Source organism: Calypte anna, chromosome 1 (genome assembly GCF_003957555.1).
Source record: "Calypte anna isolate BGI_N300 chromosome 1, bCalAnn1_v1.p, whole genome shotgun sequence".
Lineage (NCBI taxonomy): Eukaryota > Metazoa > Chordata > Aves > Apodiformes > Trochilidae > Calypte > Calypte anna.
This window is the reverse complement of record NC_044244.1, coordinates 187973360-187993104: the sequence shown is the minus strand read 5'-3', so window position 1 is coordinate 187993104 and position 19745 is coordinate 187973360. Positions and strand designations below refer to the sequence as shown.

Genomic DNA, 19745 nt, shown 5'->3' with positions numbered 1-19745 from the left:
GTGAGTATTTATCTGTCCCTTCAGGTTACTTCCCTTACGAAGTCAGTAGTTCTGAATTCACCTATTCCTGGGCAAGATTAGATTCCATAATAATAAAATATTTGTAGAAAAGAGTTGACAGTAGAATTCAGAGTAATTTTATCCAAATTGTGTTCTTCCCCAAAAGAAAAAGGACATGGATGTTTTACCCAATTTCTAATTATAAATTGGAACTATGTACTTAAAATATTGATCTGCTTATATCTTCATTTAGGTAATATCAAGAAATACAGTAAGCTTACTTTTGATTTTCATTTTTTTTACTTCGAGTTCTTACTGTCCAGAATAAATTATACAGGGTTTGGTTGGTTGGTTGGTTGGTTTTTGGTTTTGGTTTGGTTTGGTTTGATTTGTTTTTTTATGGGTTTTTTGTTTGCTTGTTTGTTTTGGTTTTTTTTTATTGTTGTTGGTTTGGTTTGTTTTGTTGTTTTTTTCCTGAGCATATGCAGTTCCAGATGCATGAAACTTGTGTAACCCCCGCCAGAAAAAAGGTGAATAGGTTTTGGCAGCCTGGACCAGGTGCCCAATGGATACTAGACCTCAGAAATGTCAGGAGTAACATGAGGACAGGGCAGGTTTGCCTGTCCCATACGATTAGGCTGGCAGTGTGTCCTGTGCAGGACAAAGATGAAAAGTCCAGCTGCCACTCTGTAGCCAAGGAATGGCTTTTTCTTGTTCTGTCTCCTAGGGAACTCTACCTCCTTAAATTTGCTTCTCACAAGCATGCTGGCACAAAAGGAGCACAGTGCCTCATGTCATTTGTTTCAACATATCCCAAAATCCCCTGCACAGGAGGTGTTGTGAGAAAATGTCTGGCCTGAGAGTCACAACACCAATTATGAACCAATTACTGCTCATAATAGTCAGTTTTCATAATGCATTCCCGTGGGTTTTAGGACAGCCTTTGAAGAAAAACTCTTACGGTTTTGCTGTGTACTTCTCCCAAGGACATCTCTTCCACAAAGGGTTTCTTTTTGGTTACTGTTATTAAGCCATTCTTTGCTTGCACAGATCAATAATTGTCCTTCACTACTCTTGTATTATTGAAGATCATGCTTTACATTGTATCCCTGACAGTATTTTAACTTACTGCAGGAGGACTCTGCCCAGGGTCAAATGATCCCTGTCTGGAGAAGCCCTGTCCAGAGGACATGCAGTGCGTGGGGTATGAAGCCAGCCGGAGACCCTTCATCTGCCAGTGCCCACCAGGAAAGCTGGGAGAGTGCTCAGGTGGGTGTCACAGCAGGAGAGGGGGATACCTTGAGCAGCAAGGTGGTGCCAGTCTCATTTTGTAGGTAGAGGTGCCACTGAGGTCAACAGAAGATGTGCTGCTTAACACTTCTCAGCACTACACTTGGTCTTTCTATTTATAAGCCCTGTAAAATAAATAGTTGTCTGTGGGGCTGTATGAGGGCTGTGATCCAGTTTCCATTGAGAAATTTTCACTGACTTGATTGAATCCCAGACCAATAAAACAGGCTGCAGAGAAAACAGAACTGTTATGGCAGATGTTTTTCTGCAGTGGGCAAAGCTCTAAAATTAACTCTTCTGCTTACTATTTAGAGTACCAAAATTCCAGTCTTTATTAATGAAAACACTATCCCATCCTAACAAGAAAGTCTGGGGACATTTGTTAGTTCTCTGCAGCTGTGTTGTTCCCTGGGATATAAAGAACCAGGTGGAAAGCTGGTGAAGTGGAGCTTTGTGTTGACTTCAGTGAATCTGGGGCTGCATGACAGAGGACGTGCTATTTCCCTGATGAAAACACAGCAGATGCTGAGCTGAATCACTGTGGTCCTGGACAGGGGCTGAGGGGAACTCATTGCAAGGGTGTGGTGGCATCTGCCCACACCTAACTTGATAGATTTAACTGCTTGATGTACAGGCGTGGTCATTTTTTACTTCCTATTATCAGCAAGACAACCTAGGTGTCTCCAGGGTTGTATAAACTTAAACATGCTGAATACATGGAGAAATCACTCTTTTTTTAAGTGTGGGGAAATAGAACTTTTCTACAGCCCCTGAAAAAGAATTAAAAATCCAGATTTTAAAATCCACACAGTATTTTTACAGTAGATGCCAGCTTTTTTTTCCCCATAAAAGTTGGGTTTTATTTATTTCTTCCTCAACATTCTAATTAGCTCTATAAATTCTTCGCTTAACTTGACAGCTGAGGAGTTATTTCATGTGTCACTAAAAGAACATGTGTCTTTTCAAATTGGTTATTTCAGGCCACACTTCCCTTAGCTTTGCTGGGAATAGCTACATTAAATACCGGGTTTCTGAAAATAGCAAGAAAGAGGAATTCAAGTTGGCTCTCCGTCTGCGAACACTGCAAAGCAATGGGATTATAATGTACACCAGAGCTAATCCCTGTATAATTCTGAAGGTAATTAAAATAACTTATCTTTTCCACAGTTGTTTTTCTTGAATGTATGTTTTCTGTTGGCTTTTGGTTTGGGGAATGCTGTTCTCATTTCAGCTGCAGCTTGAGAAGATGTAGTCAGATCTGTTTCATAGTGACAGGGAAATGCAGAAATTTCCACAAGAGCAGCAACAACAATGATCAGAAAAGAAGCTTGCTAGTGGTACTTTACTTGGAAAATACTCCACTGGTTGCTGTTTGTTATAAGAACTTTATGTATGTCTCCATGCAGAAGCCAGTCTGCACAAGATGTAAGATTTGACCATTTATATGATGATATAGTCAAAACAATGCTGAAATAGCTGTTCTTCCTCTGTGTCCGTGCCTGTGATTAGAGGACATGCCTGCACTGCTGCCAACTTAATTCCAGAAACCAACTGCTCAGAATGTGCCTCCTACTGATTTCTGCACTCTGTGAATTAAGATATTTGTTGAAAGATGCATGGGGTAGATAGAGTCTGAGATCCATTTGATATTTAATTGATAAGCTCTCCATGCATTTTTGTTCTTTGTTGGGTTTCAGTGGAATGACAAATATCTGCTGGAAGGAAAGGGAGTGCTAGACCCAAGAGCCTGCACATACAGCATTTCTGCTTAGAGCCTCTAAGGGACAAAATTAAGACATTGACTTTTGTAACTTGGCCATGTCCCATAATTCTTCCATGGAAGAAATGGCACAGAGCCTTTTGTGTCTGTATTTGCAATCTTTAGAGTTCTTTTGGCTGAATGCTCAGGTAATGTTTAAATGTCTCAATGAGTTATTAACAGGCAACAAATAATCTTAGAGCTGTTAAACTGAAATATTTCATAAGCAGGAGTGCTGTCTGTCATTCACTGGGAACTCTCAATGGTCAGATTTACACAAAACAATTAAGCTCTTTGAGACATATAGAAATTCACAGTTTGAACTTTTCAGTGTACATTTTGTTCAAAAAACCAAAACTGCAGGCTTGAAGACCTTCTTTGAAGCCTTCATCATGATTGCTCTTGGCATATATCAGTAGGGAGCATTTGCAATTTTGTAGTTTTTGAAAACTGCTTTGAAAAAATAAATAGCCCTGGTGAAAGATGCCACTTGAAAACAATAGGAGATACAGAGACAGACTGCAATGGAGCTAGAATGATTGGTAGGATAATTTATTTTGTTATAGCTTAGTGTATAAAACTACTGTGATTAAGGAGTCCAGAAGGTCAGGTCATAGGCAGCTGAGTGGAAATCTATAGTTGAAGCTGTAAAATTTTGCCACCAAAAAAGGAAAATTCCTGCTATTACAAAAAAAAAAAAAAAAAAAAAAAAAGTAAGAAACACCCTCATTGCAGTCACCTGGATTAGTAATTTAGTTGTAGGTTAGGAGTTAGGTGTTTTCAGTCATTGCTTCACAGAATCACACAGCCATTTTATTTTGAAAGATAACAGGACAAAAAAATACTTGAAGGACCAGCAACAAAATCTACTCTGCACCCCTCTGAGAGGCCAGCCTTCAGGTAATGTTATTTCTTGCTTCCTGGCTCCAAGGAGGAATTTCCAGCTCTGAACCCACCTCATGCAGCACTTAATAGAGAAATTCAGACACAGCTGCTGCTTCATGCGTCTGATGAGAAAGGTCCAGAGTCTTGTATTCAGTGTTACAGGTACAAGGTCTCCACCTTCTCACATGCATCAAGCAAAGAAAGACACAGGGAATTCCCTTCCCAGAGCCTCACACTTGGCTCTTAGGTAGTGCAGGATTTGGTGTTGCAGTAAGTACATCCTTTTCCCAGGTGTAGCCCTTGGGTTCAGTAAATATAGGGATTAAAGAAAAATAGAACATTACTTTCAGTATGTTTTTTAAGAAATGGCTTCACTTAAAAGATCATGAATTCCTGGAGTTCTGTTTGTGAAGGTCATTCAGCAGAGGGAAATCAGACTGAGGTTTCACAAAAGTGCTTGATGACAGGCACATGGCACTATGCCCAAGGGATGGAGCCACAGTAGGTCTTTTCATTGATGCCCACTGACTTAGTGTGCTCTGGAGATCCCTAATGGAGATATTTACAAGAAAGTTACACTTAGACTTTCTAACAATGTATTTTTTAATTTCTAAACCAGAGGTAAGGCCTTTTTAGTTTGTTTTGTCTTTTTTTTAAAAACCAGGTATGTATGTTGTGACATAGGGAATGCTCAGAAATGAGGCCATTAAGTAGATTAATTAGAGGTATGTAAATGTGAAGTTGTTATCATTTGAGCATTGCTTTCAATTAAATTAAACATGAGAAGAAGCTTTCCAAATAGAGGATAAAGGATGGGATCCTGTGTTCTTTTGAGCACTCTGGCATCACTCCAGCAAAGCACTTAATCACTTGCTTAACTTCCTGCATTTGAAGGCAATTGGAACTACTCACATACCTTAATTTTAAGCATGTACTTAAGTATCTGGCGGATTAGCACCAGAGGGCCCAGCACCAATACTGAGCTCCAAATAAAGTCAGAGGTGGAAGAAGTTTAGACCAACAACATTGTACAAGCCCATGGGAGAATGAGCAGAAAACAGCACCTCTGTTGGGGCATGTAGTGGCATTGATTTTTTTGAAGCAAGTCTCCTCCATTTCAGTCTATTTAAAAATTAATGCTGCACTGTGGTTTTCAGTGTTTAAATGACCAGCTTGATTTTGGGAGCTCATACATTTGTGATAACTCCAAGGATGGAAATATTTCATAATCGTAATGTGGTTTCCTTCTTGGATGAATAATCAATTCCATAGAGCAAACTGCTTGTCTACTACTTTGCTGAAAGCCTACCAGCCACACTGTGTTGATACAATATAATAAGGGTGTTATTTATTCAGCTGTTTCAAATAAAGCAACTCATCCATCGATTTTGAGAGGTTGGCCATTTTTTTTTCTTATGTACTCTTGCTTTTAAGACAATTGAAGCAAAATGAGATGCAGGTTGATGGCTTTTTTTTTTTCCTTTGAAAAGATTACATGTGCCACAAATTGTATCAGCATTTCTTTTTTCCTTTGCAGCATCTCTGGGAAAAGTAAGATTTAACAATTGAAAGCATTATGAGGCCATTGCAGAAGAGAACTGTGTAATTACTTTTTTTTTTTTCCCATGGAAAATAATGGAGATTCAACTTGTTTCGTAAAATTTAAAATATTAAAAATAGGTAAAGAAAGTCTTTTCTATCATACTAGCAATACAGCTGTCAAATGGTAAAATGCAAGCATATGCTCTTCCATTCAGGCAGTTAATGTAAAACTTTGCATGGTTAAGTGTGTATTACACATTTTAGTGCATTACTGCTGCATGGCTTATGCTGGATAAGGCTGAAGTTTGGATATGATCCTAGTTATGACTGGAGTCGAAACAAGTCATATTTTAATTAAATACACTGCTTTACACAAACAAACCTGAAATGTAATTCAGCTAACGAAATATTTCCCCTGATAGATTAGTAGTCAGCATGCTGTATCCATAGTGTCTGACTGCAGATGGACTGTGTGAGCCTAAGGTGGTCTCAGAAGAACCATTTGATCATTTTATTACCTGTGTTGATACACAAGTATGGATGCTAGCCAAACATCTTAGCCAGGCTAATATTCTAATATAATTTACAATATGTGTTTGGCTCCATTTCACTCGTTGAATGAAACTTGAAATGTAACAGATTGCATCAGCTTTTGGAACCTTCTCTCTTCTTTGTACTTCTGTACAGGTGAGGAAGTTTGTGTCTATAAGATCATACATGCTTAAGTATGCATTAATTATCCTAATAGCTATAATGAGAGATACAGTAACTAAACCCATAAAGCTCTGAAAAGTGGAAGCTTGGTGGGAATTGTCTGCCCAGCTAGGATGAAGCCACGTCTCACTGCTTTCATCTTGGTGCAGATCTGGTTTCGTCTGGTGTCAGAGGCTGCACTAGCAAGTGCTTGCAGAGTTTGCATCTCATCTGTGAGATGGGGTAACTCAAGCACTGTGCTGTGTTAACATCACATAGATGGAGAAAAAAAGCAGACAGAGTCTGATGCTGCCCAACCCTCAACCAAGCCAATCACCCCACTGAGGTGTCTGTCTAGGTAACTGCTGGGCTTGGACAACAGCATTGGCCATTCATAGAATTTCCACACTATTAATTTGAATACACTTCAGGTAAGAAGTTGACTTGAAAGTCAGCTTGTACCAAGGTACCAAGTTCCATGCTATAATCAAAGAAGCTCTTTGAGGACTGAGAAGTGTCCATGACAGCACAGGTGGTTGCCATGAATCATGGGAACACCTGGGATCAATTGCTGAATCAAAGCTCTGTGGTGGAATTTTCCATGCTTAGGACTGCAGACATTGTTTTCCCTTGCTGAGTGGAGGACCCTTCTCCTCCCTGCCAGCCCAGCTGATAAGTCTGCAGGACAGGAGCCCTTTGCAGCCTCTGCTTGTCACCAGCTGTTCCTGCTCTTTCTCCTCACTCTGGAGGCAAGGGGCCGGCAGGGGACAAATACGTCCTCCCTGCTCAGCTACAGCAAGGCCTGTGACTGTCTAATTAATGAAATTATTTTTTGGCCCTATCATTTGGAGTATCTGGGCATGTCACAGTCTTTAATGTATGTATCAGTGAAGCACTGGTGTGAGGGAGGGAATGACGTTATCCCTCTTTTACTGATGGAGAACTGAAACTAATGACTTGCTTGACATCCCAGAGGAAGAGTGTTACAGAGTGTGGATTCCCATGGATATCTATCATATGCTAGGCTAGTCCTGTAAGTGTCAGACCATCCTTTCCATCTTTCACTTTAGCCTGAGGTGGGGGGTTACTAGTGCTTTTTTAATAAAAGGAAGGAAACAGCCTTTCAGACAATATATATTTACTCTCTATGTCAGATCATCTGCTGGTGAAAGGAAATAAAAGTGGATGAGAAGGATGTATAAAACATATTTTAATGGCAAATCTTTTAGAGTATAGTTTCCCACATACAAATGGTGTAATATTCATCCCAGGTGCTCATATGTGGTGTTGCATTTATAAAGATAATTGGAAAAGCATGTTTGGTGAGTAAGGGTAATAGACACATAGGCAGTAGGTCCTTCAGGGTATAAGTAGTCTTAAGGGAGGTATATGTGTATTATACACAATCAGTGTAGAACAGTTTCCATAGGAAAAATGTTTTGGAATAAGAAGCAAGTTAACTGCTTATCCAATTATGGCATTTTTTCAAACTGTAACATGTTGGCATGTATTGTGATGTTTGATTTGTATTCCTGTTGAGAATACCACACTTTCTGAGCAGTACCTTCAAGGTTTTGGGGCTGTTTTGTTGCACAGGGAGAAAAGAAGCTATTGCTCCATCTCTGGAGAGAAACCAGCTGCTTATCAGGGCATCTTGTTTACCAAGACTCTTCCTGAGCAGATGCTTTAATAGGCACAATTTCAATCTACAAAACTAGTTTACAGCTGAGTTTTGTGTCTTTTAAGAAAAGATTTCTTAATGAAACATGATGCAGACATATTATTCTATACATCCATTACCTTTTCCTGATTGAGCTCTAGGAGTACCAAACAACATCCTGCAAACATGTTATATTACAGCCATAGATCTCACTTCTCAGTTTCATTACATCCTCCTGGTCAAGGACTTCAAAATAGCCAGCTGCCCATAGTAGGGGCTAATTGTTGCTCTTCTGGCTCCTTCTACATGTGTATCCCTCCACAACCATTCTGCCATGCAGAAAAATTAGGTAGTTGGCATTCATAGGAAGCTTGTCAAGTGCTTAACATCAATTTGTCCACATCATCCAAGCTATTGCAGAGCAGTGGAGAGCCATTTGGTTAACATTCTGACTGTATGTTTATACACACCAAAGCCAGTGCAGCTTGGCTTGAGGTTACAGCCCAGCTGGAGGTTGATCAGAAGGCTGGAACTCCTATCCTATGCAAATAGGCTGAGGAGGTTGAGGTTGTTCAGCCAAAGAAAAAAGAGGAAGCTCCAAGGTAACTTTATAGCAGCTTTCCAATATGTGAAGGGGGCCTACAAGAAAGCTGGGTTAGGGGTTTTTGCACAAGTGTGTAGGTAGGACAAGGGAAAATGGTTTAAAACTTGGAGAGAGTTACGTTAAATATTAGGAAAAAATTCTTTCCTGGGAGGGTGGTGAGATGCTGCACAGATTGCCCAGGGAAGTTGTGGCTGCCCCATCCCTGGAAGCACTCAGTGGGTGGCCCTTGGTTGGATGGGGCCTCAAGCAACCTGATCTAGTGAAAGGTGTCCCTGCCCATGGCAGAAGGTTTGCAGCTAGATGATCTTTAAGGTCCCTTGCAACCAAAACCTTTCTATGATTCTATGATTCCAAGGGTCTGAGGTCTGGAAAGGAGAAGGAAGCCCAGAGATCATCAAACCTGAATATTGTACCCTTAGCTTTTCTCCAGGTAATTTTGTGAGTCTACAAGGACAGTAAAATACTGATAATGATGCAACAGTACAGTCTGCTCCTGTAGATTAACAGTTCTAGTTAAACTAAAACCATTTAGTTTCAAGCTGCATCAAAGAGCCTGGCACAGAAGAGTTTGAACACCAGTTCAGACACACGCCAAGGGATGTCTCTAGCTAGCACAGTTTTGAATGACTATTCAAATCAGAAGTGGCCAAAAATGGCCAAAGTCAGATGGACACAATGCAGGCATAATCCTCACATTTTCATTAGCTGTGGCAGGCTAGCAGGCCACCAAAGTTCAGAGAAGTTTTTGCACTGACAGTAATGGCAACTCTGCTTGGCCAGGAGAGAGCAGTAGGGTTGTGTTGCAGATAAACCAGTGAGAGTACAACATGTGCTGCAGGGAAGGATGAAAAAGGACACTGTGCTTGAACTTTTCAGGGGGATAAATAATGGGACAGAACTGTCTTGAGATGGGGTTTGCAGAGATAAATGCTTCCTAGAGCATGACATAAAGGTAAAATAATTGCAAGAGCTTTCAGAGAGCTTGAATCCAATTAATGTGACATAAGAAATTATTTCAAGCCTTGTCAGCCATTTTTAACTTATCTGCCATCTGTTAAAGAAACCTAAATTCTTTGGGTAGACTGCTAATCAGGAAACCAGCACTTCATACCTATTCCCTCACTCTGCACTATGCCTGCCCCAGCAGGCTGGCACAGATATACCCTTTACAAGGATTTCAGATGGGCAAAAGGCAGGAGAGAGAGTGAGAAATCCTAACAATCTCTCTAAGGCCAGGAACCCAGCATAAATATCAGGAAAGGAAGAAGATATGGGCAGGACAGGTAGTATAGCATCCTGGGAAAACACCTGACTTTTGGCCAGCCAGCATCTTATGCTTTTAAGAGAAACTGAACTTACAGTACTTAAGGACAAGTCCACACCTTGCTGAGATCCTCTGAAATATTAGAGAGGCACAGGATCTGTGCATGAGCAGAGCACCTAGCATGTCCAGCTGAAGACAGTGGCCACTGACTCTTACCCTGACTGTCCCTTTGATAGCACCAAACACTAGGAGCAGAGTCACAGCACATGGGTGGATGGGTGGATGGCAGGGCTTGCTCAGAGAGACACAACTGGTTAGCAGCAGAGACAAGAGGATAAACAAGGGTCTTCCAGTCCACTCCCTGTTCACTGAGACATACCCGTATGCCAGACTTCTCCCATGATCTGCATCTGTATTTCTTTTTCTTCTGTATTTTTCAGTTTGCCTGCAGTGACTGGCTTTGGGTGCATTCTGATTACGCTGGTATTTATCACCTCGTGGTTTTTCCTGATGACAAAAGCACAGCTTTTTGCTATTATAGTGTCACATAGGAGAGCAGCTTTAACACTATATAGTGAATGTCTAGAAGTCCTCTGTGTTTCTGTTTCCTCTATGACAACAGACTCTAAGGCAGCCGTGAGCCTGAAGCACTTTGATATCTTTTTCTTTTTCCATCCTGTAGATCGCTGACGGCAAACTGTGGTTCCAGTTGGACTGTGGAAGTGGCCCAGGAATCCTGGGAATTTCTGGCAGGGCCGTTAATGATGGAAGCTGGCATTCAGTCTTCCTGGAGCTGAATCGCAATTTCACGAGCCTGTCCCTGGATGACAGCTACGTGGAGCGCCGCAAAGCCCCCCTCTATTTCCAGACTCTGGGCACCGATAGCTCCGTCTACTTCGGCGCCCAGGTCCAAGTGGATAATGTCCGCAGCCTGACCGACAAGAGAACAACGCAGGTGCTGAGTGGCTTTCAGGGTTGCCTGGATTCGGTTGTCCTAAACAACAACGAGCTGCCGCTCCAGAACAAGCGCAGCAGCTTCGCAGAAGTGGTTGGGCTGACGGAGTTAAAGCTTGGCTGCGTCCTCTACCCCGATGCGTGCGAGAGGCAGCCCTGCCAGAACGGCGGCACCTGTACCAGCGTGCCATCTGGTGGTAAAGATTTTGCATTACTTTATGGGTTTGAATCCCCCCCCCCCCCCAACCCCATCACATCCCTCCTCTCCTCTCCTCTCCCTCATTTTTTCTCTACAATTTATGGCCAGAGATGGTTTTATGCAGCAACGTGCTTGAAAAAATCTCATGAACTCTATAAAACTCTGATAGGTATTGCAAATTGTGTAAAAGCTGTTTGCTCTATAAATAATGGTGAAATGCTGCCCCTTCTCGTTGCATTAGTGTTCCAGGAGGAAATCGATTTATTGGCCGTTAGGATAATCCTATAGAATTACAATTACTGTAATGCTTAGCTGGATTTTTCAGGATCCATTTACAGCTTTGAAAGCTGTAGAGAACAATGGTGATTTCAAATGTCCCTCACCAATGCAGCAGCACTGTTCCTATTCTCTGTTTCTGAAGCTGTCACAAATAATTACTGGGCTGACCACAAACACCTTGGTCCTTTTTGTGAGTGAATAATTTGATTACACGTCTGCTTGGAAAATAGCAAGTCCACCCCACTATAAACTGCCCCAGAAGTGTTTTACAGCTTCCTCAGAGGCTTGAGTGCTTCAAGGTCTAAGTAATACTATTCAAAGTTTATAGGGCATTGATTTAAACTGTGCTTGTGTTGGTGTTTCCTGTCCAGTGGTTATACAGTGGCTTGTGTGATTTGGTGCCAGTGACATATTACCCAGCAATGTAGTACACAAGTTACCAGACCATGACAACAGCCAGAATCTTAGCAGAAAAAAAAACAAATGGTGTATGTGTGGGACCTTTCCTTCAGGGTTGCTCTGTCTTTGCAGTGTACAGGTTTCCCATCCAGTTCCTACACTGTGTTAGCAGGCAGTATTTCTCACCTTTTCTGGCACACTAAAACTTCTACCAGAAACAAGGATGGTCAACAGAGAGGTCTTCTGCAAATTCAGAGCTTTCCACCCTCTTACTGCCAGAGATTTTGGTCATGGTCCCCTAGGGAAATTCCCACTAAGCTTTTTTTATTAATGGAGCATTTAACCACTATCCAGGGCTTTTGCCTTTACTGTGTCCATGTGGTTCTCTTGTATCCATAATTGTTATTTCTATTTTTTCATTGTTTTAAGCCTTGTTCTCATATTTCCTTTCTGATCACCCTCCCCTAAGTAGATTTTTCTAAACTTTAGCAGCTTCCTAAACTTTAGAGTTTAGGAAGTTTTCAGGACTGAAATCTGGTGAGCTCTGAACAACCAAGTGTCTCTTACAAAGACACAAGTGCTCTTACAAAGTAAGCCTTGACAATGGAGGTTTTCTGATGCTGAGATATCTCAGCTGGCATCTCCTCTGGATCCTTGGCTTTGATCCAGCCACCTCTTCTCCCATGGCAGAGCAAAGGGTATGCCAGGGCCTTGCTATTGGCTTTGCTGTCAGTGGAAGGAGATGGGAGGACCATTGGGAGGAATGGAAGGTAACACTGGCCAGCCAGGATGTGATGTGCAGCATGAGGACAGTTGTTGCTGCTTCTGTTTCTTGGTAAGAGACTATTTATTAAAGGAAGGAAAGAAAGTGAGTGTCCAAAAAAAGGGCAAAAGAAAATCATTCTGAGTCAGGAGGATGCTTCAGCTACTGAGAACTGCTAAGCAAGATTGTTTAAATCCCTAGAAAATACAACTGTAATATATACATGCACATAACATGGCTTGGTTTCAGTCTCCATACTTAATAACTGAGGTTAACCATTTGCCAAGCAAGCATTCTAGGAAGCCTGAGAACAGATCCTTGTATAGATTCTATTTGAGTCTATTTACAGTATTGCTCAGCAATCTCATGATGAGTAAATTGAAACCTTTCTAACAAAACACTTTAGAGTAATCCTTTTTTTTTTCCCAGCACCATGTGCATGCCAATTCAAACTAAGGGGAGCAGTGGGGCCAGCAAGAAACAGGCAGTGCTGATGATCTGACCCATTTTATTGCTGGAATGGCACGCACCGTTTTCACGTCAGCGTAATTCACTGCTGGAAAACAGTCACGGAACAAATTTCACTTCCCTGCATTCCTGCCTCGGCGAGGGGGCACGTGCCCTGCAGGGATCTTTCAGCTGTCTGCTGTTAAAAATCTGTTTGCTGTTTTTACTGCCTCAGCAGTGTATGTAAATAAAGGATTGTTATAAAGCCATAATTCCAGCGCTGTGGGCCCTGACTCTATGTCGGTGGTTCTGCAGCCCAGCCCACAAGGAGAAGGCACGAGCATTTTTGTTTCCATCAGTCATTCTGTTGTTTGTAACCCCCATATGCAAAAAAGCCATGTAATTAAATTCCATGGAGCAGAGATCCTTACAGTATTGCAAATGCTAGTTGTGGAGCCACAGACTGCAGCATGTATTTAGGAATAATCAGCCACTGCGTTCACTGAGATAGATGTTAGCAGCTGATTTTCTTTTTAAATAGAAAAAAAAAAAAAGTAATAGCTCATAATTTTTATCTCAAGAAAGGAAATGGCTGCTTTTTTCTCTTTTTTAGTGGGAGGAAGCATTCAAAAGTATACCATGCAAAGGTCCTCTTCCCAGTCTCAGGGCTTTCCATAGCATCAGGATCAGGATCTACTGTGCTTCACAAGGAAATTAAGTGACAAAAAACCAGAAAGCTGTTTATAGATCTTCCTTTCAATAGAAATGCCTACTGCCCTGTTCATCATTAATAAAAAGCTGCCTCTGGTTACCTTCCACTTCATCCTGCCACTATCGGAATAGGGAGAGGTTGCATCCCTGTTCAGGGAATTGCTAAGGTGATGCTTTGGGTGCACTAGGAGAATGTCCTGGCTGCTGGTGAGGTTCATCTGGGTAAAGCCAGAGCAACTTGGAAGAACTTGGCTCAGGGACAGTGCTGTGTGGGGGCTGCACAGAGCTCAGGGCTGATGGCAATGGTGTTACCCTAAGAGGAGAGTCAGCACAGGGCTAGTTGACCTGTACTGGCTCTTTTTGTCATATTGATCAGGAGGACAACATGGAAATCTTATTCTGCAGGCGAAATCATAATGTTCCAAGAAATCACTGAGAGTATGGAGAAACCTCTCTGCTTTCAAAATCTGGTATCTGGGTAAGCAGAAAGTGACCGTGATTCGAACCTCTGCTTGTGCTTGGGTGTTTCCATGGGTCCAAATTAAGTCCCGTAACAGCATGCCCAGCCTTGTTTACAGTTATAGAAAGGGTCTTGCATGTTCAGAGACCCTGCAGGGAGATGCAACACATCCTTAAAATGGTCTGGAAAAGCGTTCATCGGGTTTGATAGCTTGGGAGATTCCTAGCAGAAAAAGATTTCTGCTATATTGGCTTTAGGACAATTTTCTTGAAGACACTGGAAACCACAGCCATGAAATAAAGGCCACATTATTCCAGACCTTTAAGTCCTTACCCATAAGTATGGGTCAGTAAAGCTATTTTTAAAGAAAGTCACCAGCATTTTGAAAGCTTACAAACAGCATGAGTTTCAGAAACAGCTTGGCTCTTTAGACTGAAATTTCCCAAGAAAATTCAACCAAGTGTTTAAAGTGTGGTTAAGCTATAAGCTGCTGAATATGAGGTCTTAAAATGGGAAATGTCACACAACCCTAATAATAGATTGGTATTACCAGGTCTGCCAATAGTAAATGTGTGTTTATCTGCATGAATAACAACATGAGCAATCACAGCAATAGAAAGCTTTACTGTAATCAAATCTGAGCCCTGCGCCAAGCTTTTCAACCACACAGAGAAACCTTGTGCTTCTAAAGCCTGCAATTATAAGTATAGTTACTTCCTTTTAATTTGATCAGTCCTAAATACATCTGGCTTTGATTGAAGTAAATGGCTTATATGAGTACGCAATTTTATTTGAACGTGAAGCATTTGAGCTGAAATATCTCCTGAGTCAAAGACTGTGGCAGTGTGGGAACAGAACATTGCTTTCCCCTCTTCCTTCACCTCAGTTTTTTGGGAGGTTGTTTTCTTGGTGGTTTTTTTTTTTGTTTTTTTTTTAAGAAAGAAAGTTAAAATCCAAAGAGAGGAAAAAATGTAATATGACACTTAGGTGGTGATTTTAATAACGTTTCAGAGCATGTTGGCAACATTAACACAGGTGCTTTTGAGGATTAGGTAGTTTATAAGAATTACATCAGGAAAAAATGTGTGTATTAATAGCATAGTCATGAACTGACCTGGTATTACTTATATTCTAGATCTTGCATTTTCTCACACACACACAAACCCTCATGCTGTAACATGAGAATGCCAAATGCACATCAATTAACTTTTAAAAAGCCTTTAAAACTTTTAGAGGGGTTACCCTTTTTTTAATAGCTATGCTTTTAGACATAGGAATTTTAATTCCCAGTTTCAAGGAACATACACACCAATCCTTTCGTAGAAAGCACCAGTTTAAACAAAACTGAGGTTAATTTTCATACTAGCTAGAGGCAAGAGGCAGTCATCTGTTGGCAGAAATATAAGTTAAATTTGAAGTGGCAGAAATATGTGTGGCTGAAGAACATACAGTTCTTGAAGGTGGCCTGATATGTGTATAAATACACCAAAATACAAGTGGTGGGAAAGGTCCCCTTCACTTTCAGTTCCTCTCATCAGTTACCTTGCCAGAAAATGTTATCTGAGCAGGGCTAAGGGCAGGCCTGTTTCTGGACAGCAAGTTTGTAAGGTGTAGCTACACAGCAGGGAAAGAAACTACATGGTGAGATCAAATGCAAAAGCCAAAGCACATAACAGTTAACAGCCAGCTCCTCTGGCATGTGATAGATAGAAACAGGAGCATACACATGTTCAAAAAAAGAATTGGCAGCAGTTCGGAGCATCCTCTTTAATAAAGCCAAGTAAACCTGAGGATAGACAGACATTCAGATGCTTAGGCTGGCAATGCTACCAATGGAAACGTTGGCTGCATAGCAGCATCCCATCTGCTGATGGCACTGAGCCCACCTTTTGCTACTGTCTCTGCTTATTAAGTGCCAGGCAAACATAGGTATAGGCAGAAAGCCTGCACCATGTCCTTGCTTACAGCTTGTTGTCTTTGTTAAGGTCTGAGCTGAAAAATCCCTTTCCTTCTAGAGAGGGACACACAAACAAGGCAGGAAGAGAAGCTGTTGGTGTCAAAGTGATAAGGTGACACTCAGCTACAGAGAGGGGACCCAGATTAGTGGAGATGAATGAGAGAAGCCTTATGAAATAACCAGAAAGCCCAGGACCATATGTAAGCTAAACAGGGCTATGTCTGTGTAATGGTTTAGACCACAGATGTGCATTAATGTGGATCTTCTCATTATCCCCTCTCAGCATGTTTTGGTTCCCACTGTGGAGATGTGATACCTTGAAGGGCAGGACCAGGCTTCCCTCTAGATGGTGCCAGCACCAGGAGAGCAGCTAACATAATCCTAAAGCCCTGAAATATGTGCACTGAGGGTGCTGGGTCCTCAGGACCAACTTTTGCTCCACAGACCTATTCCTGTTGCTCTGCAGGGCTTACTAATGCAGTTGTAGCCTAAAAGGGATGTGCCATTGCTCACAGCTTGTTGTTGGTCTTAGGTCATCCATTGGTACTGGTTATTGTACCACAGGCTGAGGGTGTTGTGGTCCCACCCCAGCAGCACTACAGATGTGTTTACCAGAACTCTCTATCTTTTATCCTCTGTTTCCCTCTGAAGATATACAGTGGTAACATCACAAAATTTGCAGTCTTGGAGAATGCAGATGAGCATTTTCCAGCATCAATGTGCAAAACGAAATATTAATATCTCATGGAGGGAACCCAGATGGCATGTATGATCTTAAATGTTGAAGAATTTCCAAGACTTCCAGTGCCTCCATTGTGATCAGGAGCAAGCCCTAAATTGCATGAAAGAGGTCTTTTGTCCTCTGCTGAGAGGACAGGGCACTTTGCATTTTCTTCAGCTCTGTTTGTCATGTTCTTGTGCTAAACAGATGGGACACCTTACCTGGATATTAAGTTTAAAGTGTAATAAAATCTCTTTGTAAGACCTAGCATGCACTCCTGACTGAAAGGGTTTTCTCTAGGATTGCATTTAGTCCATGGCCATGTGGCTACAATGTGCAATAGTGGGTGAAATTACAGCCAGTGCTGCGGGGTTTGGAGAAGCATAAAAGGTCTGGCAGGTCTGCTGGCCAGTCAGTGTACACAGGCTGTGTACTGAGGCATCCTATCCACTCTTCACTTCCCTCCTCTGTGGGTTTCAACATATGCTTTGCTGAGCTGGAGACCTCCCTGGTGAATCCTCTCTAGCTCCAAGCTTGTGTGTCACAGGGAAGTGCTGTGTCTTTTGCCAGTGGCTCAGAGTTGGCAGGTGTATAGCAAGTGCTTCCAAAGGTGTATAGAAGTCAGGGATAAATATTGTAATTTCATACTGTCTTGTTTTATTGCCTTTTTGATTTCTAACTTTGAGCCCTAGACTTAGAATCTATATTGAATACTTAAATCTTCTAATAGCTGTGTTCCACCATCATTAACTCAAATTCAATCAGAAAACGTGGACTTACAAAAGCACATTTTTCATTTTGGTCGTGTTCATACATTGCCCAATAGAGCTCTGACCCATCTGGAACAGTCTCTGTCAATTTCTCTTAATATCAAATGTTAACTAAAGTTAGTGCATCTTTAATATTAACAATAAGAAACAATAATAATTAATAAATCTATATTCCTTTTATGCTTAATGGCAGAGGGTTCTCTTTTTAACTTGATCAATATTTTTTTTAATATTTCTGCAGTGTATATATGCAACAGAATATTACAGACTGAGAACCTAGAACTTAATCAACTGAAATAATCTAAAGATGTGAAAAGAAAGTGATTCAAAGGCTTTCTCTTACAATGATTGGCAAATAGCAACTTCAATTCCAAAAGTTCTTTTTTTAAGTAAATTTAAAGTTATATAGTTTTAAAATATCAGTTAGCATATCTATTATTCTATTTCATAAGGCAATAGATTTGTTTATGAACAAAATCTTTTATATTTTAATGGAACATTTCACTTAAACCCATTGAGACCATAAAATATATAAAACTTTGCTGCAAATTTCTGAACTATAGATGTCACTGTTCAGTCATAAAATGAAGCTCTGAAAGAGCCTTATTTATTCATGCTGTGATTTCTACCCACAATATTTTTAGATCAGCTACTTTGTCAGCTAACAGTTAATCTTTCACAGGGATGGCATCAAAATGCAATGCCTGGTGCAGTCAGAGTTCTACTTTTCTTCAGCCCCAGATCTCTTCAGGCCCTGAAAGTTGTTCAGACTGTGCAAGAAAGATACATATAAACCACCAAAAAATAATCCTGTCTTGCTGGTACTGACCAAATATGTCCCTTTCTAGGAATCCCCAAAGTGGAATCACTTCTCTTCTAAACTTTGCAACTTTGAACACAGCAGAGCTTCTGTCTCCCTTCTTGTAGCAGAACAATGAAACAGCATGATATTTGAGTATCTATTTCCTTTACTTCAGTTACATAGGGTTGGACTCTTGACTGAATAAACCAGCAAGTCTGGTTCCAAGTATCTTTTCTAAAGCCTGTCCTCATGAAAGAATTCAATTAAAGTAACTGAACAAGGCATATTGAACTATATAGAATGTAAAAGATGGGGGATTCTTATTGCAGAACTGCTTTTGCTTCGTGCTCCCACTGGCTTTTCCATATTGTTTCCCTAAAATTGTTTTCCTTGTAACTGTGCTGGAAATTTCTGCCTTGTTTCCCAGAATGATGGCTTTTAAAATTGATATATTTTTTTCAGACGTATAGATAAAGAAAGTTTTTTTAAAATGTTTGAAAAGCTCACCACTGAGGGACGATATTTCAGCTACCTCAGCTTTATGTCCAATAATTTTGACATGGAATTGAGTTGCACTCAACCATTTCAGCTCTAGCTCCAGCAGCATTAATGTCAGGAAGGTTCCTTGTTCCAGTAAATAGGCTGTATTCAGTAACTATGTGAACCCCATAACTAGAGCTGAACCTTGCCTCTGCATCTGTTTAGGACATTTGGATTTTGTAAGTAGCCTTTTTTTAAAAAAAACAGTCAAAGTTTTTTACAGCTGTCCAGGAAAATTTTGCTAGTTCAACAACTCTGATCTACCAGTCTTCCCATTCCAAGGACTGCCTTAGCCATCATCATGGCTTTCATAACCTATGTGTTCCTTGCTCTTCCCAAGGGAAAAGGCACTCAGATTTCAAATTCCAGTTCACAATATGAATTGACTCACCACCTCCCTGGATTTCTTTGTGACCTTAAATAAAGTTTTATAAATGGCATTATGACATAAGAAAACGGGAGAGGGGGTAAAAAGTGATTTGTCATTTGTTGCCTGACAGAGTGAACCGATGGGTATGAGAACTGTTTTTTTTTTAATTCTGATGTTGCTCATCTGTTGGCAAGAAGTATGGAAGCAGGACTTAGATACCCAACAGGGTCCCCCTATGCTTTCATGGAGTTTTGTCTGATGTATTGCAGCCAGTGATTAATCAGTCTTTAAATAGCACACATTAAACATATCCAACTCTGATTCGAGCTGATCTTGCCCTGGTCAGCTGGTGTTAGGAAGTTTATAGCTCATGCCCAGATGTTGCGCTTTATGAAAGTGCTAATTATCACTATCAAGTGTTTTATTACTGTCACATCCCTACTGTGTCATCCTTGTAAAAGGCAGATATGGAAAAGCTCTCAGCTCATGTATTTATTCTTCTGTGAAGCCCCAAATGGAGTGTGGGCTGCTGCTATCAGCAGTATGATCTTTATTTTCAAAGATGCTGGGAAAGGCATTCTGCACCTAGAGTATTTCTTGTATCCAAAGTTGTGCATGGCTTACATTTATTCTTCTCTGAAACGTGACAATCAGGATGGTCTGGCCCACAGCACTT

At 40.9% G+C, this 19745-nt stretch overlaps 1 protein-coding gene across 2 annotated transcripts in view; it reads left to right on the top strand.

Annotated features, from left to right (window-relative positions):
* The window catches only part of FAT3 (FAT atypical cadherin 3), a 403937-nt gene that overhangs the window by 371447 nt on the left and 12745 nt on the right, over positions 1–19745 (top strand). For both annotated transcript variants that reach the window (XM_030449568.1, XM_030449576.1), the window contains exons 20-22: positions 1135–1269; positions 2271–2428; positions 10380–10848. In XM_030449568.1, the coding sequence (XP_030305428.1) occupies positions 1135–1269; positions 2271–2428; positions 10380–10848 (762 nt within the window). The remainder of the gene's footprint in view (positions 1–1134; positions 1270–2270; positions 2429–10379; positions 10849–19745) is intronic.